This window comes from Sinohyriopsis cumingii, chromosome 9 (assembly GCF_028554795.1).
Source record: "Sinohyriopsis cumingii isolate HCF-2022 chromosome 9, ASM2855479v2, whole genome shotgun sequence".
NCBI lineage: Eukaryota > Metazoa > Mollusca > Bivalvia > Unionida > Unionidae > Sinohyriopsis > Sinohyriopsis cumingii.
In genome coordinates this window covers 1725655-1751787 of record NC_142969.1, presented here as the reverse complement: position 1 = coordinate 1751787, position 26133 = coordinate 1725655, and the positions used below count along the sequence as shown (strand labels likewise).

At 34.5% G+C, this 26133-nt stretch overlaps 2 protein-coding genes across 4 annotated transcripts in view; one reads left to right on the top strand and one right to left on the bottom strand.

Moving 5' to 3' along the window:
• The first annotated feature begins 1376 nt into the window (after positions 1-1376).
• LOC149791169 (uncharacterized) lies at positions 1377-8280 on the top strand. Of its 3 annotated transcripts, none has more exons than XM_089969620.1 (2): positions 1377-1911; positions 2012-8280. In XM_089969620.1, the coding sequence occupies exon 2, from the start codon at positions 4843-4845 to the stop codon at positions 5725-5727; it is 885 nt and encodes a 294-aa protein (XP_089825746.1). In that variant the 5' UTR covers positions 1377-1911; positions 2012-4842; the 3' UTR covers positions 5728-8280. The 3 variants fall into 3 exon arrangements, with proteins under 3 accessions (XP_089825746.1, XP_089825745.1, XP_089825744.1); XM_089969619.1 differs by having other exon boundaries at positions 1961-8280; XM_089969618.1 differs by having other exon boundaries at positions 1377-2011; positions 4435-8280.
• A 4792-nt stretch (positions 8281-13072) lies between these two features.
• Positions 13073-26133, bottom strand: part of LOC149791168 (centrosomal protein of 70 kDa-like) — a 77404-nt gene continuing 64343 nt past the window's right edge. Inside the window, exons 18-19 of the mRNA XM_089969617.1 lie at positions 22736-22815; positions 13073-20026 (exon numbers count right to left, since the gene is read on the bottom strand). Of these exons, the coding sequence (XP_089825743.1) occupies positions 19965-20026; positions 22736-22815 (142 nt within the window). The 3' untranslated portion in view covers positions 13073-19964. The remainder of the gene's footprint in view (positions 20027-22735; positions 22816-26133) is intronic.

The following is a 26133-nucleotide window of genomic DNA, read 5'->3' as shown; positions in this document are numbered from 1 at the left end:
TTGTGGTAATGAATTGAAATGACTAGTGTTACATCTATGGGCAGTGTGGTAGTGCTACATGTATGGGCTTGTGGTAATGAATTGAAATGACTAGTGCTACATATATGGGCAATGTGGTAGTGCTACATGTATGGGCTTGTAGTAATGAATTGAAATGACTAATGCTACATATATGGGCAGTTCGGTAGTGTTACATGTATGGGTTTGTGGTAATGAATTGAAATGACTAGTGCTACATCTATGGGCGGTGTGGTAGTGCTACATCTATGGGCAGTGTGGTAGTGCTACATGTATGGGCTTGTGGTAATGAATTGAAATGTCTAGTGCTACATCTATGGGCGGTGTGGTAGTGCTACATCTATGGGCAGTGTGGTAGTGCTACATGTATGGGCTTGTGGTAATGAATTGAAATGACTAGTGCTACATCTATGGGCATGTAGTAATGAATTGAAATGACTAGTGCTACATCTGTGGGCAGTGTGGTAGTGCTACATGTATGGGCTTGTGGTAATGAATTGAAATGACTAGTGCTACATCTATGGGCAGTGTGGTAGTGCTACATGTATGGGCTTGTGGTAATGAATTGAAATGACTAGTGTTACATCTATGGGCAGTGTGGTAGTGCTACATCTATGGGCAGTGTGGTAGTGCTACATGTATGGGCTTGTGGTAATGAATTGAAATGACTAGTGCTACATCTATGGGCAGTGTGGTAGTGCTACATGTATGGGCTTGTGGTAATGAATTGAAATGACTAGTGTTACATCTATGGGCATGTAGTAATGAATTGAAATGACTAGTGCTACATCTATGGGCAGTGCGGTAGTGTTACATCTATGGGCAGTGTGGTAGTGCTACATGTATGGGCATGTAGTAATGAATTGAAATGACTAGTGCTACATATATGGGCAGTGCGGTAGTGTTACATCTATGGGCAGTGTGGTAGTGCTACATGTATGGGCTTGTAGTAATGAATTGAAATGACTAGTGCTACATATATGGGCAGTGCGGTAGTGTTACATGTATGGGCTTGTGGTAATGAATTGAAATGACTAGTGCTACATCTATGGGCGGTGTGGTAGTGCTACATGTATGGGCTTGTGGTAATGAAATGACTAGTGCTACATCTATGGGCAGTGTGGTAGTGCTACATCTGTGGGCATGTAGTAATGAATTGAAATGACTAGTACGACATCTGTGGGCAGTGTGGTAGTGCTACATGTATGGGCATGTAGTAATGAATTGAAATGACTAGTACTACATCTGTGGGCAGTGTGGTAGTGCTACATGTATGGGCTTGTGGTAATGAATTGAAATGACTAGTGCTACATCTATGGGCTTGTGGTAATGAATTGAAATGACTAGTGCTACATCTATGGGCAGTGTGGTAGTGCTACATGTATGGGCTTGTGGTAATGAATTGAAATGACTAGTGCTACATCTATGGGCAGTGTGGTAGTGCTACATGTATGGGCTTGTGGTAATGAATTGAAATGACTAGTGCTACATCTATGGGCAGTGTGGTAGTGCTACATCTGTGGGCATATAGTAATGAATTGAAATGACTTGTGCTGCGTCTTTGGGCATGTAGTAATGAATTGAAATGACTAGTGTTACATCTATGGGCAGTGTGGTAATGCTTTAGAAGGATATGTGATAGTTTGATTGTGTGTAAAATGCTTAGAATAATAAAAAAAATGTACAATCAACATACTCCGGTAGGTCATTGTAATATGAATATTTAATACTGTGACACATTGTGATTGGTAGATTCTTATTTTCTGCATCCTTCTTAATTCTCAGTTTTAAAAAATGGAAAATAGTGACTCATTTTCTTTGTTCTTTTTATCACAATTTGTAAACATTTACCACAAAATCCTGATTTCTACTTGAAAAGTTTAATCAGAGGAGGTAATAGTCATTACATTGTTGACAACAAAATGGACTTTAATCAGGGGAGGTAATAGAGTCATTACATTGTTGACAACAAAATGGACTTTAATCAGGGGAGGTAATAGAGTCATTACATTGTTGACAACAAAATGGACTTTAATCAGAGGAGGTAATACAGTCATTACATTGTTGACAAGAAAATGGACTTTAATCAGAGGAGGTAATATAGTCATTACATTGATGACAACAAAATGGACTTTAATCAGGTAGGTAATGCAGTCATTATATTGTTGACAACAAATGGGACTTTAATCAGGGGAGGTAATACAGTCATTACATTGTTGACAAGAAAATGGACTTTAATCAGAGGAGGTAATATAGTCATTACATTGATGACAACAAAATGGACTTTAATCCGGGGAGGTAATACAGTCATTACAGTGTTGACAACAAAATGGACTTTAATCAGGGTCGGTAATGGTGGCGCTCACCAGATAATATGTACTTTTGAGAGAGTGACGTATGTAAGGTGAAGTAGTTCGCATTTAAAACATGCACAGTGGAGAGAACATTTGCATACCTCTATGCTACATTAATGTAATGTGGATGATATTTCTTTTGGATATTGTACTTTTGGAAATTTTACATGATTTAAGCACACTGCTAACTAAAATGACTGCTCCCATGTGTTAAAAAATCAGTCTGAATTAGTCTAAAGTACACTATACATAGCAGCTATTAAAATAGGGAAAATGAATTTTGCCAGACTAAACAATACCAGCTTCTGAAAGTGCAATGAATGAATTACCAAATATATAAAATGTTAAAAAAGTTATCGGCTCTTTTTTATACAATTGACCTCTGAAGTTCAGGAAGTGAAAATGACCAAGTAGAGCTAGCACTTTTTTGAAAGGTGCACATTTGAAGTAAGGCCAAGCTGTATACTCTATAACCCATAGTACACCCATCAATCATACACCAAAATAAAGGGAATTAAAGGTTCTTTGCATTATACCTAAGATATACAAGGTCTTTTTTAAATAGCCAGTATAACCAGTGAGGAAAGCCGGGGACATTCTTTTTCTTTAAATTCCTAACCCTATGCAAAATTCGAAACTGTATAGCGCCACCTTAAAGAAAATAAAAAAATGTTTGCAATTATTTTTTTTTATTTTCATATAATTATGTATGATGTTCTGAATAAAATAGTACATTCATATTGCATTTAAGCATGAAAATAAGCTAATTATGATCATTTTTCTCTTGCTTACATAATTTGCCATGAGGTATGTTTGTGTGAGTAGTGACCTTAATTATGGGGAAATTTGAAGACTTAGAATATAGGAATAGAGTCAACATAAATTTAAAACTGTTGCAATAAGTGACAGAAATATATGGTGAAAATGTTTCTTTTCATTTATTTGCAATGAAATAAAAAAATAAGAGAAAGTGAATTCGCTTCTTCCATATTAAACAATAGGCAAATATTTTACACTTTGACCTTTGACCTTTATGAAGCTGATGAATTACCTCCCTTTTCTAATTGTAAAATTCATTGTTGATATCTCAGAAATAATTCTGGCCAGTTTCATGTTCCTGTCATTCAGCATAACATTGGTTGCTATGTTTACAAAATGTAATGTGCATTCTTAAAATAGCTAACTTTTATCATGGGGGGGTAGGCTGGACTTGTTAGAGACTCTGACACTCATAAATACTGTTCTGTGGGGAAAAAGGCAGGAGAATTATTCATAAGGATTGTTTTGATGCTTGCGACTTAAATGTTTCAGCCATATAAACATAAATAAATCATAAAAAAATAATACCTACATCTTCTTTATGGTGGCGCTCACCAGATAATATGTACTTTTGAGAGAGTGACGTATGTAAGGTGAAGTAGTTCGCATTTAAAACATGCACAGTGGAGAGAACATTTGCATACCTCTATGCTACATTAATGTAATGTGGATGATATTTCTTTTGGATATTGTACTTTTGGAAATTTTACATGATTTAAGCACACTGCTAACTAAAATGACTGCTCCCTTGTGTTAAAAAATCAGTCTGAATTAGTCTAAAGTACACTATACATAGCAGCTATTAAAATAGGGAAAATGAATTTTGCCAGACTAGACAATACCAGCTTCTGAAAGTGCAATGAATGAATTACCAAATATATAAAATGTAAAAAAAGTTATCGGCTCTTTTTTATACAATTGACCTCTGAAGTTCAGGAAGTGAAAATGACCAAGTAGAGCTAGCACTTTTTTGAAAGGTGCACATTTGAAGTAAGGCCAAGCTGTATACTCTATAACCCATAGTACACCCATCAATCATACACCAAAATAAAGGGAATTAAAGGTTCTTTGCATTATACCTAAGATATACAAGGTCTTTTTTAAATAGCCAGTATAACCAGTGAGGAAAGCCGGGGACATTCTTTTTCTTTAAATTCCTAACCCTATGCAAAATTCGAAACTGTATAGCGCCACCAATACAGTCATTACATTGTTGACAACAAATGGACTTTAATCAGGGGAGGTAATACAGTCATTACATTGTTGACAACAAACTCTTTATTATTGTACGCCAGTAAATATCAAAAATTATTATGGAGTCAATTTTATGAGACAGAATAATTTTTAATCTTCACATGGTATTGTTTTCTGGCAAATAGTTTGACTTTTCCTGTCATTTCCTTATTTGCTCAGTTACATTTGAAGGACATAATGAGTTGAAAAGTAAATCAAATTTAGTATGGGGATTTACATTAAGAAAGGTAGGGAAAAGTTTGATTTTTCACCGTTTTCCAGCAAAATTTGATGATTTATGGCCCTCATTTGTTTTTGTAACTGCCCTTTTTCTTTTTGCAAAATAATATATAAAGTATATTTATATCCTCCATTTGCACTCTGTTAACATGGGCATGTGGACACAGCTAATGTTAATATGGGCATCCTTGACTGGCATGTGAACACAGCTAATGTTAATATGGGCATCCTTGACTGTCATGTGAACACAGCTAATGTTAATATGGGCATCCTTGACTGTCATGTGGACACATCCAATGTTAATACGGGCATCCTTGATTGTCATGTGGACACAGCTAATGTTAATACAGGCATCCTTGACTGTCACATGGATACAGCTAATGTTAATATGGGCATCCTTGACTGTGATTTGGACACAGCTAATGTTAATATAGGCATCACTGACTGTCATGTGGATACAGCTAATGTTAATATGGGCATCCTTGACTGTCATGTGGACACAGCTAATGTTAACAAGGGCATCCTTGACTGTCATGTGGACACAGCTAATGTTAACATGGGCATCATTGCTTGTCACGTGGACACAGCTAATGTTAACATGGGCATCCTTGACTGTTATGTGGACACATCCAATGTTAATACGGACATCCTTGATTGTCATGTGGACACAGCTAATGTTAATATAGGCATCCTTAACTGTCATGTGGACACAGCTAATGTTAACATGGGCATCCTTGACTGTCATGTGGACACAGCTAATGTTAACATGGGCATCCTTGACTGCATGTGGACACAGCTAATGTTAATACAGGCATCCTTGACTGTCACATGGATACAGCTAATGTTAATATGGGCATCCTTGACTATCATTTGGACACAGCTAATGTTAATACAGGCATCATTGACTGTCATGTGGATACAGCTAATGTTAATATGGGCATCCTTGACTGCCATGTGGACACAGCTAATGTTAATATGGGCAACCTTGATTGTCATGTGGACACAGCTAATGTTATTATGGGCATCCTTGACTGTCATGTGGACACAGCTAATGTTAATATAGGCATCCTTGACTGTCATGTGGACACAGCTAATGTTAATATGGGCATCCTTGACTGTCACATGGACACAGCTAATGTTAACAAGGGCATCCTTGAGTTGTGAAGCCCACCTGATATCTATGTATACATAAGTATAAATAAAACCCAGATGTAAAATATAAAATAAAGATTTGTTTTATTATGTCTGAGGCATTTATTTAGTGGAGACAATCACTTGTCCGCAGTGTTCAGGGTGTATGTTGTGTGTACATGATGGACATTAGCTCAAAGGATAGTTGAATTGCTTGGTTTAATTAAAAGACCTTATAAAACACCTTTTAACAGTAAGATCTGTTTACTTCCATTGTGACAATTATTTCTTTTCAATTGAATATGATACAAGAATCAGAGGATCGCATACTGAATTTAAGTAATTTTACACACAATACTCCTGCTGCCCAATACACAGTATCTAACCTCACTGTCACTTAGGAGTGATAATGCTGCAGTTGTGGCACCATGTGGAATTGTGGGACAAATGTTATTGCATTCACTACTTAGTCACTGCTAAGTAATACTACAGATGTTATTGCATTCACTACTTAGTCACTGCTAAGTAATGCTACAGATGTTATTGCATTCACTACTTAGTCACTGCTAAGTAATGCTACAGATGTTATTGCATTCACTACTTAGTCACTGCTAAGTAATGCTACACTATTTATCAAACAGGTTTTATTACACTCATTATTCACTGCTGCACTGTGGAGGATATATTTAAATAACGCTCAAAGACATAATTTAATGTCAGTTTCTGTGGATCATACTGGATATTATGGCCTAACAAATTCGCTATATTGTGGCCTTGCAAGCTAAATTTGGGTCTCAGTTAATTTGGAACACTGTCTCTGTCAGTAATGAACAATTAATGTTTTCATTCAAAGTTAATAAAAAAAAGCATATTGAAAACACAAGACAAAGAAATAATGGTGCATGTTGTATCATGATGTGTATGTCAGAAACAACTGTAAACGACACAGACCCAGATCAGTGTACCTATAGATGTATAACTCACTGCATGTAAAAACAGCTTGGATTTAAAGACCATTATTAACTGGTTCCGATTATTATTGATGAATCTGATTTTTTTATTTAAAAAAGGTAAATAAAATAAAGAAATGAATACAACATAAATGAAAAGAAGCCCTGCAAATTTTGTAATAAATGCCAGCCATATCCATAGCAGGTACATATATTATTGACAATGTCTAGCCATCCCATCCACTGTCCATCATATAGTATTGACAATGTCTAGCCATCCCATCCACTGTCCATCACATAATATTGACAATGTCTAGCCATCCCATCCACTGTCCATCATATAGTATTGACAATGTCTTGGCATCCATCCACTGTCCATCACATAGTATTGATGTCTAGCCATCCCATCCACTGTCCATCACATAGTATTGATGATGTCTAAACATCCCATCCACTGTCCATCACATAGTATTGATGATGTCGAAACATCCCATCCACTGTCCATCACATAGTACCGATGATGTCTAAACATCCCATCCACTGTCCATCACATAGCATTGACAATGTCTAGCCATCTAATCCACTCTCTATCATATAGTACTGACAATATCTAGCCATTCCATACACAGTCCATCATTTGATCATGTCTAACCATCCCATCCACTGTCCATCACAAATTGTGTGTCCCCTCAGTAAACATTTAACAACTTAATAGACTGAAATCAAATCTGGTATGATTTGGAAAAGATATTACATTAAGCTGATGTAGGTCAATTTAAGTTTTCAGTTTTCTGACAGAATTTTACAGTTATATCCCATGTTGATATAGAACTTTGCACATCCATTTCATTTCTGCTCAGTTGCTTTTAAAGATCTTAACCAAATGAAATCAAAGTTGGTACAGGACCTAGGGCAGATTTTCTGGCAAAGTTTAATGGAGTTGTTGTCTGTTAACTTGGACCATGCCATTTTGTTTCCATGCTTTAGAATGACATCATAAACTGGGATGAATTTGGTATATGGCATCACATTATAAGGACATAGGCAAAGGTTGATTTTAATGTTTCTTGGCAAAGATGATAGAATTATGGCCCCTGTTTGACTTAGAACTTTGCAATCAATTTAGATTTTGCTATGGTCCATTTGACTTCAGCCTTTAATTGCATCATACTTGTAGGGGCATACAATTGTCAGGTGGCAGACATTTTTAGTTTGCATTGTGTACATGCGTCAGGTGGCAGACATTTTTAGTTTGCACTGTATACATGTGTCAGGTGGCAGACATTTTTAGTTTGCATTATCATTGCTTATTTCTGTGTTTCTGCATGATTTATTATTTTATATTCTGCAGGCATTCATATTTTTATACAATAAATTTAATACAGGAATGTACTGATCTACACTATAGTTGTGTATTGTTTATTTCTTGTTAGATCACTTTGTCTTTTGGTGCATTGTTGTAATAATAGATAGGTAATCTATCTTTGCAACTTGAATTTTTCTAGATAATGGTTATTAAAGTTTTCAAGTAATAATTTTGAGTTGTATTTTTATTTTCAAAAGCTTGTAATTTTATGTAATTACAATTTTATGTTTACAAAGCAATCAAAATAAATTGCAATTTTATGTTTACAAAGCAATCAAAATAATGTTATTGATTGTTAATGAAAAATATTTAGTACTATGTGTACATACATACTGTACATGTACATACATACTGTACATGTAAATTTTATATTCAGTACATATCTACATACAAACATGTATGCAATCAACATATTAAATAAATAATCCCGTTATGAAATCCATCTATCATAGTGTTGTAGTATACCACTCCAGTGGTTAGAGCATCCGGGAGGTCATGGGTTCGAACCCCATCTAAGTCATATCAAAGACTTCTAAAATTGTTACTAGCAGCTGCCTCACCTGGCCTCACTTGGCGCTCAGCATTAAGAGGTTAGTCCTAAGACTGGTCGGCTTGGTATGACGATAATGTGACTACTGCTAGTTGTATGCGGCATGATGCCCCAGTGCTAGACATCACTATAAACTGCCACATGCAGACATCATAGTGATGTGACTGAATTTTTTTTAAAGCTACGTTAAAATACAAATCACACACACATACACCTCAGCACAGTCATTGTGGCAATATGACATTAAAAAAAGCGTTAAAGCTTCATGAGTGTGATAGTTCAGGTTTTTCTGACCTTTCCCACCCCATTTGAATATTTTGATAGTTATGTTCATGTGTAGGTTCAGAGCCCATTGTGTGTTGAAAAGTTGGCATTCACTGCAACTGTGCAGAGATGATGTAGGGTTGCTGCTTATTAGGGGGCCTAGCAGACTTAAAGGAATACAGCAAGCCATACTTGCATGAAATCGGTAAAAATTTATCTTCTTCTTATCGAAAATGGGGTGGAAAGGGTCAGAAGAAACCAAGGCTAATGAATGTGGATGTACACATGGCAGTTAAAATAATGAATGGATGTACACATGGCAGTTAAAATAATGAATGGATGTACACATGGTAGTTAATGAATGGATGTACACATGGCAGTTAAAATAATGAATGGATGTACACATGGTAGTTAAAATAATGAATGGATGTACACATGGCAGTTAAAATAATGAATGGATGTACACATGGCAGTTAAAATAATGAATGGATGTACACATGGCAGTTAATGAATGGATGTACACATGGCAGTTAATGAATGGATGTACACATGATAGTTAAAATAATGAATGGATGTACACATGGCAGTTAAAATAATGAATGGATGTACACATGGCAGTTAAAATAATGAATGGATGTACACATGGTAGTTAAAATAATGAATGGATGTACACATGGTAGTTAATGAATGGATGTACACATGGCAGTTAAAATAATGAATGGATGTACACATGGCAGTTAAAATAATGAATGGATGTACACATGGCAGTTAAAATAATGAATGGATGTACACATGTCAGTTAAAATAATGAATGGATGTACACATGGTAGTTAAAATAATGAATGGATGTACACATGGCAGTTAAAATAATGAATGGATGTACACATGGCAGTTAATGAATGGATGTACACATGATAGTTAAAATAATGAATGGATGTACACATGATAGTTAAAATAATGAATGATGTACACATGGCAGTTAAAATAATGAATGGATGTACACATGGCAGTTAAAATAATGAATGGATGTACACATGGTAGTTAAAATAATGAATGGATGTACACATGGTAGTTAATGAATGGATGTACACATGGCAGTTAAAATAATGAATGGATGTACACATGGCAGTTAAAATAATGAATGGATGTACACATGGTAGTTAAAATAATGAATGGATGTACACATGGCAGTTAAAATAATGAATGGATGTACACATGGCAGTTAATGAATGGATGTACACATGGCAGTTAAAATAACGAATGAATGTACACATGGCAGTTAAAATAATGAATGGATGTACACATGGCAGTTAAAATAATGAATGGATGTACACATGGCAGTTAAAATAATGAATGGATGTACACATGATAGTTAAAATAATGAATGGATGTACACATGATAGTTAAAATAATGAATGATGTACACATGGCAGTTAAAATAATGAATGGATGTACACATGGCAGTTAATGAATGGATGTACACATGGTAGTTAAAATAATGAATGGATGTACACATGATAGTTAAAATAATGCAAAGCTATTTTAGTGCCAGCAACTGTAAGAAGATTATTGTATGATATGGATAGTATATCACTGCTGTATTTTACTTATATTGTATGATATGGATAGTATATCACTGCTGTATTTTACTTATATTGTATGATATGGATAGTATATCACTGCTGTATTTTACTTATATTGTATGATATGGATAGTATATCACTGGTGTATTTTACTTATATTGTATAATATGGATAGTATATCACTGCTGTATTTTACTTATATTGTATGATATGGATAGTATATCACTGCTATATTTTACTTATATTGTATGATATGGATAGTATATCACTGGTGTATTTTACTTATATTGTATGATATGGATAGTATATCACTGCTGTATTTTACTTATATTGTATGATATGGATAGTATATCACTGGTGTATTTTACTTATATTGTATGATATGGATAGTATATCACTGGTGTATTTTACTTATATTGTATGATATGGATAGTATATCACTGCTATATTTTACTTATATTGTATGATATGGATAGTATATCACTGCTGTATTTTACTTATATTGTATGATATGGATAGTATATCACTGGTACATTTATCTGTATTTCAAACTTACACTTTGTGAATATAAAATAATATTCATACTCCATTAATGTTTTTGTTTACCTGTACAAATCACACTTGCATAACCATATCAGATTAGTTCTACCATCTACTTATATTGTTAATTTATCAATTTTACAGCCTGGAGAAGAATCTTCATCATTTAAGACAGTAGTCTTATAGAATTACAAAATCTGTTTAATATAAACTGATTGTTCTTTCCATGAATTGAGTTTTCATGCTCTCATTTTATATAGTGAATACATTAAATGATAATACTTTCCATCCTACATGGCTTAGTACCCTGCTAGTCAGGTTTTCCATTGTCAAGTTTTCCATCCTCCATGGTTAGAACCTTGCCAGTCAAGTTTTCCATCCACCATGGCTTAGAACCTTGCCAGTCAAGTTTTCCATTGTCAAGTTTTCCATCCACCATGGCTTAGAATCTTGCCAGTCAAGTTTTCCATTGTCAAGTTGTCCATCCTCCATGGTTAGGACCTTGCCAGTCAAGTTTTCCATCCACCATGGCTTAGAACCTTGCCAGTCAAGTTTTCCATTGTCAAGTTTTCCATCCACCATGGCTTAGAGCCTTGCCAGTCAAGATTTCCATCCAACAAGGCTTAGAACCTTGCCAGTCAAGTTTTCCATCCACCATGGCTTAGAACCTTGCCAGTCAAGTTTTCCATTGTCAAGTTTCCCATCCACTATGGCTTAGAACTTTGCCAGTCAAGTTTTCCATTGTCAACTTTTCCATCCACCATGGCTTAGAACCTTGCCAGTCAAGTTTTCCATCCACCATGGCTTAGAACCATGCCATCACATTTTCCATTGTCAAGTTTTCCATCCACCATGGCTTTGAACCTTGCCAGTCAAGTTTTCCATCCACCATGGCTTTGAACCTTGCCAGTCAAGTTTTCCATCCACCATGGTTTAGAACCTTGCTAGTCAAGTTTCCCATCCACTATGGCTTAGAACTTTGCCAGTCAAGTTTTCCATTGTCAAGTTTTCCATCCACCATGGCTTAGAACCTTGCCAGTCAAGTTTTCCATCCACCATGGCTTAGAACCTTGCCAGTCAAGTTTTCAAGTTGTATTAATCAGAATTAATATGCCTTACTACCAAATTTGGAAACCGTATCACAAAGTCCTGTATAAAAATGAATATGCCCTACTACCAGCAATGAAAATGTAGCTCAATCTTGTATCCAAATTTAAATGCCTTACTAGCTGAAGTTTTAGCACTAAGTTCTGTTATCAAAATTATTATGCCTTACTACAAACAATAAAACCATAGCTCGGTCTTGTAACAAAATTAGTATGCCTTACTGCTAACAATAAAACCAAAGCTTGGTCTTTTAACAAAATTATGCCTTACTGCTAACAATAAAATCATAGTTTGGTCTTGTAACAAAATTATTATGCCTTACTGCTAACAATAAAACCAAAGCTTGGTGTTTTAACAAAATTATTATGCCTTACTGCTAACAATAAAACCATAGCTTGGTCTTGTAACAAAATTATTATGCCTTACTGCTAACAATAAAACCATAGCTTGGTCTTGTAACAAAATTATTATGCCTTACTGCTAACAATAAAACCATAGCTTGGTCTTGTAACAAAATTAGTATGCCTTACTGCTAACAATAAAACCATAGCTTGGTCTTGTAACAAAATTAGTATGCCTTACTGCTAACAAAAAAACCATAGCTTGGTCTTGTAACAAAATTATTATGCCTTACTGCTAACAATAAAACCATAGCTTGGTCTTGTAACAAAATTATTATGCCTTACTGCTAACAATAAAACCATAGCTTCGTCTTGTAACAAAATTATTATGCCTTACTACAAACAAAGAAAGTATAGCTTGGTCTTGTAACAAAATTATTATGCCTTACTACAAACAAAGAAAGTATAGCTTAATATACCTTATTACCAACATTGTATCAAAAAGAACTGAAAGATGTAACAATTATATAATTAAATAAACAAGATGTGAAATGTTTAGAAATGAAAAGATTCAACATGTGTACAAAAGTTTTATTTCCAATATTAAAAAGTATCATTATAAGTAATAATATCACTAACTATTCCCATTCTCTTTCAAACACAAAATGCATGGATTACTTCAATACACAAACTATAAATAAATGTTAGACTAACAATGCATGGATTACTTCAATACACAAACTATAAATAAATGTTAGATTAACAATGTATGGATTACTTCAATTAAAACTATAAATAAATGTTCGATTGCAAATATTAGGAAATCTCTTTGTAAATAAATTGTATAAATGCACATTTTCATAAGATCTATGATAGTTATCATACGAAAACAGTAAGTATTGCCCATTTATATGCAGTCAACAAAATTAAAACTAGTTGTATTGCCCCCAAAAATAGCTTTCTTTATGTACTATTTCAAAGTACTGGCATTTAAACACAAAGTTAAAACCTGAGAATTTTGGCTCATAAATTTAATCTGTTTAACATGACAAAGCAGACCTATATATATCATGAAGTAATTTTCAGCAACAAAATCACACTACGGTTAAAAGACGTATAGATGAGACCAACTGAAGAGAAAGGTTTACATACAGATGAGACCAACTGAAGAGAAAGGTTTACATACAGATGAGACCAACTGAAGAGAAAGGTTTACATACAGATGAGACCAACTGGAGTGAAAGGTTTACATACAGATGAGACCAACTGAAGAGAAAGGTTTACATACAGATGAGACCAACTGAAGAGAAAGGTTTACATGGTTTTTCATTCAGATTCATTCTTGTCTTGCCTGTGAAAGGTACGTCTTAAGTATCACTCTCCCAGGGAGCTGTGGTTGCAAGTTCAATCCCTGCTCAAGTCAACCTGCATTGGCTGCCTGGGTGGGAAAAGCACTTTGCTTCCATTTCTTCTGTATATTTTAGCTGATAATGTGTTAAAAGTACTGTTAAAACCAATACACAAACCTTTGACATTTTTCCCCCAAGAACATCAGTATTATCATTTCTATTATCATTAGCAATGACTGGGACTGATTTTTGAAAGTCATAATCTATACATCATTTGCTGTGCTGATATGAAAGTTTTGGCATAACCTTTTATATATACTAAAAGTCTATGTTGATATGTCTGCAGTTCCTGATACACTCAAGTAGGCAGAAAGCTGGATCAATATAACACCATTCAAACGTCAAACACTGCCTTCTGCAACACTTGTTTGTTTAATTGTATGAATAACTAGATGAAAGTAAGGTGGAAATGTATGACTAACACCCCGTGTAGCCTTTTACTCTGCAATCGTTTTGTGGCTGGACAAAAAATTATACTGATCAAGGTAACCATATGGTTTAGATGCTTGATTAGAATATTCATTAGGACCCATGTCACCTGGCTAATGAATCTGTCATGGAATGGCTTGATTAGAATATTCATTAAGACCCATGCCATTTGGCTAATGAATCTGGCATGAAATGGCTTGATTAGAATATTCATTAAAACCCAAGTCATTTGGCTAATGAATCTGGCATGGAATGGTTTGATTAGAATATTCATTATGACCCATGCCATCTGGTTAATGAATCTGGCATGAAATGGCTTGATTAGAATATTCAGTAAGACCCAAGCCATCTGGCAAGGAATGGCTTGATTAGAATATTCATTAAGACCCAAGCCACCTAGCTAATGAGTCTGGCATGGAATGGTTTGATTAGAATATTCATTAAGACCCAAGCCACCTAGCTAATGAATGTGGCATGGAATGGTTTGATTAGAATATTCATTAAGACCCAAGCCACCTAGCTAATGAATCTGGCAAGGAATGGCTTGATTTGAATATTCATTAAGACCCAAGCCATCTGGCTAATGAATCTGGCATGGAATGGTTTGATTAGAATATTCATTATGACCCATGCCATTTGGTTAATGAATCTGGCATGAAATGGCTTGATTAGAATATTCATTAAGACCCAAGCCATCTGGCTACTGAATCTGACATGAAATGGCTTGATTAGAATATTCATTAAGACCCAAGCCATCTGGCTACTGAATCTGACATGAAATGGCTTGATTAGAATATTCATTATGACCCATGCCATTTGGTTAATGAATCTGACATGAAATGGCTTGATTAGAATATTCATTATGACCCATGCCATTTGGTTAATGAATCTGACATGAAATGGCTTGATTAGAATATTCATTAAGACCCAAGCCACCTTGGAATGGTTCAGAAGTACTTAGACACTATTTACATAAAAAATATCCCCAAAAGTTAATATGTTTATAAAGATCTGAAAAATTGTCATAATGGATTGAAAATCTACATAGGTGATAAACATACACATACAATCAATCATATATACATACTAATTTTCATTTGTCTACCTCAAGCTTTAAAAAGAAAAATTGCTTTAATGACCTGATAATGAAAGGTCATCTACATATAAATATGCCTACCAGTCATTTACATATAAATATACCTACCAGTCATCTGCATAAAAATATACCTGCCTGTCATCTACATATAAATATACCTAACAGTCATCTGCATAAAAATATGCCTGCCTGTCATCTACATATAAATATGCTTACCTGTCATCTGCATAAAAATATGCCTACCAGTCATCTACGAAAAAATATGCCTACTAGTCATCTGCATAAAAATATGCCAACCAGTCATCTACATATAAATGTGTACCAATTATCTAAATATAAAGATGCCTACCATTTTTCCATTGCCTATATCTAGTAATTCTTCTATGTTAAATATATGCCAAAAATGGTAAAGTTGCTATAATGGCCGTCAATCTTATCAACATACACAGGAAAATGTCATTTGTTTATGTTGAGTTTGCAAAATCTTGCTCAAAAGCATCATGGAATACAAGGACAGATGTAAGAGAAATGACAATCTTGCTAACAAGCATCATGGGACAGAAGGCCAGATGCAAAATACATGACAATCTTGCTAACAAGTGAAGTGTGATAGAAGGACACAAGTAAGAGAAATGACAAAATCAGATGAAAATATTTGCAACTTCATTAGTTGGTAAATGTAACAAAAATTCCCATCGGTCTGAATATGACCATATGATCAGGGTGAGCTGTGTTTATTTTTCATAAACAGCATGTAGAACTACTTTATAATAACTTCTATTTATAGAATCACATGCAAAATAACCAATGTAAATAACAAAAGAGAAGGAGGCCCCAAGTGGCCGAATGGTCTAAAGCGCTCTCTGTTACAGATCACTGCCATCTCACCTCTGTCTGCGTGGGTTCGAGTCTCAGATTCAGCCAGTAGCTTCTAGTGGGTCGGTGGATCTTTCTGGGGTTTTCCCCGGGTTCCTCCTTCACCAATAACACTGGCCACCATGTATAGTATATCATGTGCTGAAAAATGGCGTTAAACCCTACAACAACAACAACAGTAAAAGAGAAGGCATACATACTGATTGCCTTTAAAATGAAACAAAAATGTTAGAGCATGACTATTCTTCTGAAAACTGTATAAACTGATTCTGACAAAACCTAATAAATCTTTATAATTTGTTTTCTTCAAAATAAATCTTTTTTTTAAATATAATTGACATAAATTGGTATAAATATGTTGCCAGTAGCCCTGTTTGCTAAACCAGGTCTATTGTGTTGCATGCACTCTGTCAACAGGCCCTGTATGCTAGGCCAATGTCTATTGTGTTGCTTGCAATCTGTCAGTAGCCCTGTATGCAAGGCCAGTCTACTGTGTTGCTTGTAATCTGTCAACTGCCCTATTTACTAGGCCAAGGTCTACTGTGTTGCTTGTAATATGTCAACAGGCCACATAACAGGCCCTATATGCTAGGCCAACGTCTACTGTGTTGCTTGTAATATGTCAACAGGCCACATAACAGGCCCTATATGCTAGGCCAACGTCTACTGTGTTGCTTGTAATATGTCAACAGGCCCTATAACAGGACCTATATGCTAGGCCAACATCTATTGTGTTGCTTGCAATTTGTCAGCAGGCCCTATATGCTAGGTCATGGTCTACTGTGTTGCTTGTAATCTGTCAACAGGCCTACATACATGGCCAAGGTCTATTGTGTTGCTTGTAATCTGTCAACAGGCCCTGTATTCTAGGCCAAGGTCTATTGTGCTGCATGTAATCTGTCTACAGGCCTATATGCTAGGCCAAGGTCTATTGTGTTGCTCATAATCTGTCAACAGGCCTTATATGCTAGGCCAAGGTCTATTGTGTTGCTCATAATCTGTCAACAGGCCTTATATGCTATGCCAAGGTCTATTTTGCTGCTTGTAATCTGTCAGTAGCCCTATATTATAGGCCAAGGTCTACTGTGTTGCTCGTAATCTGTCAACAGTCCGGTATGCTAGGCCAAGGTCTACTGTGTTGCTCGTAATCTGTCAACAGTCCGGTATGCTAGGCCAAGGTCTATTGTGTGGCTTGTAATCTGTCAGCAGTCCGGTATGATAGGCCAAGGTCTATTTTGTTGCTTGCATTCTGTCAACAGTCCGGTATGCTAAGCCAAAGTCTATTATGCTGCTTGTAATTTGTCAACAGTCTTATATGATAGGCCAAGGTCTATTGTGTTTCTTGTAATCTGTCAACATGTCCTACATGCTAGGTCAACATCTGTTGTGTCACCTGTAATCTGCATGTAACTTTTGTGTCCAAAATGTCAGAATTCTGAACATTCCATTAAAACTACATATCAGTAAAGTTTCATACATGAGCACACTGAACCAAATCATGTTGAAACTATCAATGAAAGTGTCAAATCCTTGAGTCAGTTTTATATCCAACAAAACAAAACCCCCCATCCTTTGAATACTGACTTCTATTCTGACATTATTTGCTGTGTGATTTGGAGACGGACAGCTTATACCACGATAAATGCGGAAAAACTGCATTGAGAATACTGACAACTTAAGGATTTGGGTAACATGGTCCATTGTCTTAAGGATTGGGTAACATGGTCCACTGTCAGACTTAAGCATTTAGGTAACATGGTCCATTGACTTAAGGATTGGGTAACATGGTCCACTGTTAGACTTAAGGAATAGGGTAACATGGTCCATTGACTTAAGGATTTGGGCGACATGTTCCATCGACTTAAGGTTTTGGGTAACATGGTCCATTGACCTAAGGATTGGGTAACATGGTCCACTGTCAGACTTAAGGATTAGGGCAACATGTTCCATCGACTTAAGGTTTTGGGTAACATGGTCCACTGACTTAAGGATCTGGGTAACATGGTCCATTGACTTAAGAATTTGGGTAACTTGGTTCACTGTCAGACTTAAGGATTTGGGTAACATGGTCCATTGACCTAAGGTTCACTGGTTCATGGTTCACTGTCAGACTTAAGGATTTGGGTAACATGGTCCATTGATTTAAGGATTTGGGTAACATGGTTCATTGCCTTAAGGATTTGAGTTAGATGGTTCAATGAATTAAAGATCAGGGCATCCATTTAAGAGAATGGTCTGAAAAAGTAAATGGCTAATGGATTTGGGTAACATGGTCCAGTTAGCAGGATCAAAGGGGTACAAATAACTGAGATTTTGATTATGTTGTTCATATTCACTATGATCCAAAATGCATATGAGAATACCCTTCTAAATTCATGTAATCTCAATTATCAGTATGGTCCAAAATGCATATGAGAACACCCTTCTAAATTCATGTAATCTCAATTATCACTATGGACCAAAATGCATATGAGAATACCCTTCTAAATTCATGTAATCTCAATTATCACTATGGTCCAAAATGCTTATGAGAATACCCTTCTAAATTCATGTAATCTCAATTATCACTATGGTCCAAAATGCATATGAGAATACCCTTCTAAATTCATGTAATCTCAATTATCAACATTATATCTTTTCTTCTCTTTCTCTGTATGGAAAAAATTGATAAAAAGAACCCATAAAATATTGCAAAAAATATCTAAGCATTAACTTGTATGAACGTTATACAGAAGCATTAGAATATACCAAGGGAGGTAACCAATCAATCTAATCATTTCTGCCAAGGATCAGAAATTGAATTATGTCCCTTTGAATAGTTTTACTGGCTTGTCAAGACCACTCCAACTAATCAGAAAACACCTTGTTACTAGGAAACAAAAACTAATTCTTGGTAATAGAACTGCAGACAACATTCCATGGAGGGGATTTTAATCCATCCAAGCCAAAACACCCAAAGCAACTTACCCTTATCTGATAATCTTGTTTTGAAATGTCCATTTTTTAAATGAAATCCACAGTTTAGAAGAAGTAAGCTGCTCTGCACCTTTGCATTTGTTTAACTGTCATGGCAACTGTTAAGTTTAGCCTTTAAATAGAACTAGGTTATGGTGACAGTTAAGTGTAACCTTTAAAAGAAAGCTAGGTAAAGGTGGCCATCTTTGAATAGGAGCTAATGCAAGGTATACACTTATTTTGCATGCTTACAACTTGGTGGGATAACTCAGTAGTACAAAAACATGGACATCTACTTTACCTGTTTGGGATTTTTGCCCAAATGCCAGGTATGCATTCTCAGATGTTACTTCCTGTGGCTGCCCTGACAAACTGAGTTAATTTTGGAACCACAAGCATGGCACTTCACACTCAGCATGAATGACCTTGACCTCTTAAGATTTTAAATGCAGAAAAGAAAAAAAAAAAGTGTTGTATGGTCTGAAAAAGACAATTCATCTATTAAGCTCTGATAAATGTTTAAACTAACAGTTAACTATAAATGATTATAACTGGATACTTTCTTAGCCTCATGTTTTCTCCAAAGTAGGGGTACACATTCAGAACAGAACCAAGAGACTGAGTTAATATATCACAGAATAACCTAACAGTCTTGCCCTGAATACAAAAAACTTTTTTGGCAGTTGAAGATGCTAAGTGTCCATCAATTGGCTAACATCTTAAGTGCACGAACAGCTGGAATCACTTGATCCATTCGACGAACATCTGCAAAAGAAAAAATGTCTAAAGTAGAAGCCATTTTGTCCCCAAAGGCACTTTTTACAAAGTGCAAGATATCAAAAAATGTCCTGCATTGAAGCGTAGTTAAAAAAGATATGAAAAAGGTTTAAAGAAAAGCAGAAATTATAAATTCTTTAAAGTCGTATTTAGATTCGAGCAGGTGACTAAATTTTATAAATGGTTAATGATCTGTAACAACTAAAACAAAACATGTGACATTTTAAAACCTCTTATAAACCAATAAGACTTTACATTCTGAACGCAATCCAGGTCTGTTTTTGCTTGGTTTAAAGAAACTGTGAATGTACAAATGGACCAGCAACAAAGGCCTCCAAACGAAGTTCGAAGAAACTGTGAATGTACAAATGGACCAGCAACAAAGGCCTCCAAACAAAGTTTGAAGAAACTGTGAATGTACAAATGGACCAGCAACAAAGGCCTCCAAATGAAGTTTGAAGAAACTGTTAATGTACAAATGGACCAGAAACAAAGGCCTCCAAACGAAGTTTGAAGAAACTGTGAATGTACAAATGGACCAGCAACAAAGGCCTCCAAACAAAGTTTGAAGAAACTGTGAATGTACAAATGGAACAGCAACAAAGGCCTCCAAACGAAGTTTGAAGAAACTGTGAATGTACAAATGGAACAGCAACAAAGGTCTCCAAACGAAGTTTGAAGAAACTGTGAATGTACAAATGGACCAGCAACAAAGGCCTCCAAACAAAGTTTGAAGAAACTGTTAATGTACAAATGGACCAGCAACAAAGGCCTCCAAACGAAGTTTGAAGAAACTGTGAATGTACAAATGGACCAGCAACAAAGGCCTCCAAACAAAGTTTGAAGAAACTGTTAATGTATAAATGGACCAGCAACAAAGGCTTCCAAACGAAGTTTGAAGAAACTGTGAATGTACAAATGGACCAGCAACAAAGGCCTCCAAACAAAGTTTGAAGAAACTGTTAATGTACAAATGGACCAGCAACAAAGACTTCCAAATGAAGTTTGAAGAAACTGTGTATGCACAAATGGACCAGCAGCAAAGGCCTCCAAACAAAGTTTGAAGAAACTGTGAATGTACAAATGGACCAGCAACAAAGGCTTCCAAACAAAGTTTGAAGAAACTGTGAATGTACAAATGGACCAGCAACAGAGGCCTCCAAACGAAGTTTGAAGAAACTGTGAATGTACAAATGGACCAGCAACAAAGGCCTCCAAACAAAGTTTGAAGAAACTGTGAATGTACAAATGGACCAGCAGCAGAAACCTGCTAAACGATGTTTAATGGAACAGTGGATGTACAGCAGCAGAAGGCTTCCAAATGAAGTTTAAAGAAACTGGACATACAAATGTATGCTTACTACTAATGACAGGTCTACACTAATGTATTCTTACTACTAATGGCAGGTCTACACTAATGAATGATTATTACTAATGACAGGCCTACACTAATGCATGATTACTACTAATAACAGGCCTACACTACTTTATGATTACTACTAATGACAGGCCTACACTACTGTATGATTACTACTAATAACAGGTCTACACTAATGTATGATTACTACTAATGACAGGCCTACACTACTGTATGATTACTACTAATGATAGGTCTACACTAATGTATGATTACTACTAATGACAGGCCTACACTACTGTATGCTTACTACTAATGACAGGCCTACACAACTGTATGATTACTACTAATGACAGGCCTCCACTACTGCATGATTACTACTAATGACAGGCCTACACAACTGTATGATTACTACTAATGACAGGCCTCCACTACTGTACGCTTACTACTAATGACAGGCCTCCACTAATGTATGATTACTACTAATGACAGGCCTACATTACTGTACAATTACTACTAATGACAGGCCTACACTACTGTATGATTACTACTAATGACAGGCCTCCACTACTGCATGATTACCACTAATGACAGGCCTCCACTACTGTATGATTACTACTAATGACAGGCCTCCACTACTGTATGATTACTACTAATGATAGGTCTACACTACTGTATGATTACTACTAATGACAGGCCTACACTACTGTATGATTACTACTAATGACAGGCCTCCACTACTGTATGATTACTACTAATGACAGGCCTCCACTACTGTATGATTACTACTAATGACAGGCCTCCACTACTGTACGCTTACTACTAATGACAGGCCTCCACTAATGTATGATTACTACTAATGACAGGCCTACACTACTGTATGCTTACTACTAATGGCAGGCCTCCACTACTGTACGATTACTACTAATGACAGGTCTACACTAATATATGATTACTACTAATGAGAGGTCTACACTATTGAATGCTTATCAAAAATGACAGGTCAAAACTACAGTATGCTTTTTTAAAATGATAGGTCTAAGGATTGGAATGAACAGAAAAATTACTGCTGTCTGTCTACAATACTTTGAGGATGGGGTTGGCAACCTATTTTACATAGCATGCCACTTGTTTCTGGTTTCATTACAAAATGAACAAGTGCGTGCCACCAGTAACACTGTTAAATTTGAGATTTTTGGCTGCCCTTCTTGTGCCACACAAAACCTCTTGATGTGCCACCTTGTGGCATGCATGCCATAGGTTGCCGTCCCCTGCTATGATGCATTGGTGCTGTAATTTTAGTATAAATGACAAAGAAAAAAATAAAACTTTGAAATTACCTAATATTTCAAATAACCGGTTCATAATCTCAAAAAATGCAGGGAAGAACTCGGAATGCTCCTCTAGTCTTCTTATAATCCTGAAAAGTGACAAATGTATCCTTATTATTGTACAGTGTGATTATCAGTAAGTAACTTATTATGGATTGTTGGATCACATCAGTCTTGATGACAATGTATGTAGTAAAGAGTATATATGTAGTAAATGTAAAACAGTATGTATGTAATAATGCAAAGTATGCATTTAGTACTATAAAGAATATATATGTAATAAAGCAAAGTATGTATGTAGTAACGTAAAGAATATGTATGTAATAATGCAAAGTATGCATGTAGTAATGTAAAGAATATGTATGTAATAATGCAAAGTATGTATGTAGTAATGTAAAGAACATGTAATAATGCAAAGTATGTATGTAGTAATGTAAAGAATATATAGTAATGTAAAGACCATGTATGTAATAATGCAAAGTATGTATGTAGTAATGTAAAGAATATATAGTAATGTAAAGAACATGTATGTAATAATGCAAAGTATGTATGTAGTAATGTAAAGAATATATAGTAATGTAAAGAACATGTATGTAATAATGCAAAACATGTATGTAGCAATGTAAAGAATATATAGTAATATAAAGAATATCTGTGTAATAATGCAAAGTATGTATGTAGTAATGTAAAGAATATATAGTAATGTAAAGAACATGTATGTAATAATGCAAAGCATGTATGTAGCAATGTAAAGAATATATAGTAATATAAAGAATATCTGTGTAATAATGCAAAGTATGTATGTAGTAATGTAAAGAATATATAGTAATGTAAAGAACATGTATGTAATAATGCAAAGTATGTATGTAGTAATGTAAAGAATATATAGTAATGTAAAGACCATGTATGTAATAATGCAAAGTATGTATGTAGTAATGTAAAGAATATATAGTAATGTAAAGAACATGTATGTAATAATGCAAAGCATGTATGTAGCAATGTAAAGAATATATAGTAATATAAAGAATATCTGTGCAATAATGCAAAGTATGTATGTAGTAATGTAAAGAATATATAGTAATGTAAAGAACATGTATGTAATAATGCAAAGTATGTATGTAGCAATGTAAAGAATATATAGTAGTGGAAAGAATATGTATGTAATAATGCAAAGTATGTATGTAGTAATGTAAAGAATATATAGTAATGTAAAGAACATGTATGTAATAATGCAAAGCATGTATGTAGCAATGTAAAGAATATATAGTAATATAAAGAATATCTGTGTAATAATGCAAAGTATGTATGTAGTAATGTAAAGAATATATAGTAATGTAAAGAACATGTATGTAATAATGCAAAGTATGTAGTAATGTAAAGAATGTATAGTAATGTAAAGAACATGTATGTAATAATGCAAAGCATGTATGTAGCAATGTAAAGAATATATAGTAATATAAAGAATATGTGTGTAATAATGCAAAGCATGTATGTAGTAATGTAAAGAATATATAGTAATGTAAACAACATGTATGTAATAATGCAAAGCATGTATGTAGCAATGTAAAGAATATATAGTAATATAAAGAATATGTGTGTAATAATGCAAAGCATGTATGTAGTAATGTAAAGAATATATAGTAATGTAAAGAACATGTATGTAATAATGCAAAGCATGTATGTAGTAATGTAAAGAACATGTAATAATGCAAAGCATGTAAATAGTAATGTAATGAATATATAGTAATGCAAAGAATATGTATGTAATAATGCAAAGCATGTATGTAGCAATGTAAAGAATATATAGTAATGTAAAGACCATGTATGTAATAATGCAATGTATGTAGTAATGTAAAGAATATATAGTAATGTAAAGAATATGTATGTAATAATGTAGAGTATGTATGTAGTAATGAAAAAATATATCTACATTCTCTCAAGATTATGTATGTAGTAATGTAAAGAGTATGTATGTAATAATGTAAAATGTATATATGAAATAATGCAAAAGGTTTGTATTTAATAATGTATGTAGTATATAAAGAATATGCATATAGTAATGAAAAGAGTATGTACATAGTAATGTAAATAATACATATGCAGCAATGCCAAGGTATGTATTTAATAATGTACAGTGTAATTAGTAATATAAAAAGTATGCATGTAGTAATACAAGAATGTAAGGAGTATATATGCAGTAACGTAAAGAGTATGTACTATGCAGTAATGTAAAGAGTATGTACTTTGTAGTAATGTAAAGAGTATGCACTATGTAATAATGTAAAGAGTATTCACTATGCAGTAATGTAAAGAGTATGTACTATGCAGTAACACAAAGAGTATGCACAATGTAATAATGTAAAGAGTATGCATTATGTAGTAATGTAAAGAGTATGTACTATGTAGTAATGTAAGGAGTCTGTAATATGTAGTAATGTAAAGAGTATATATGCAGTAATGTAAAGAGTATGTACTATGCAGTAATGCAAAGAGTATGTACTATGTAGTAATGTAAAGAGTATGCACTATGTAATAATGTAAAGAGTATGCACTATGTAGTAATGTAAAGAGTCTGTAATATGTAGCAATGCAAAGAGTATTATGCAGTCATGTAAAGAGTATGCACTATGCAATAATGTAAAGAGTATGTACTATGTAGTAATGTAAAGAGTATGTACTATGTAGTAATGTAAAGAGTCTGTAATATGTAGTAATGTAAAGAGTATATATGCAGTAATGTAAAGAGTATGTACTATGCAGTAATATAAAGAGTATGTACTATGTAGTAATGTAAAGAGCATGCACTATGTAATAATGTAAAGAGTATGCACTATGTAGTAATGTAAAGAGTATGTACTATGTAGTAATGTAAAGAGTCTAATATGCAGCAATGCAAAGAGTATTATGCAGTCATGTAAAGAGTATGCACTATGTAATAATGTAAAGAGTATGTACTATGTAGTAATGTAAAGAGTATGTACTATGTAGTAATGTAAAGAGTCTGTAATATGTAGCAATGCAAAGAGTATTTTGCAGTCATGTAAAGAGTATGTACTAGGTAGTAATGTAAAGAGTATGTGTAGTAATGTAAACAGTATGTACTATGCAGTAATGTAAAGAGTATGTATTATGTAGTAATGTAAAGAGTATGTACTATGCAGTAATGTAAAGAGTATGTACTATGCAGTAATGTAAAGAGTATGTATGCAGTGATGTAAAGAGTATGTACTATGTAGTAATGTAAAGAGTCTGTAATATGTAGCAATGCAAAGAGTATTATGCAGTCATGTAAAGAGTATGTACTATGTAGTAATGTAAAGAGTATGTACTATGTAGTAATGTAAAGAGTATGTACTATGTAGTAATGTAAAGAGTATGTATGCAGTGATGTAAAGAGTATGTACTAT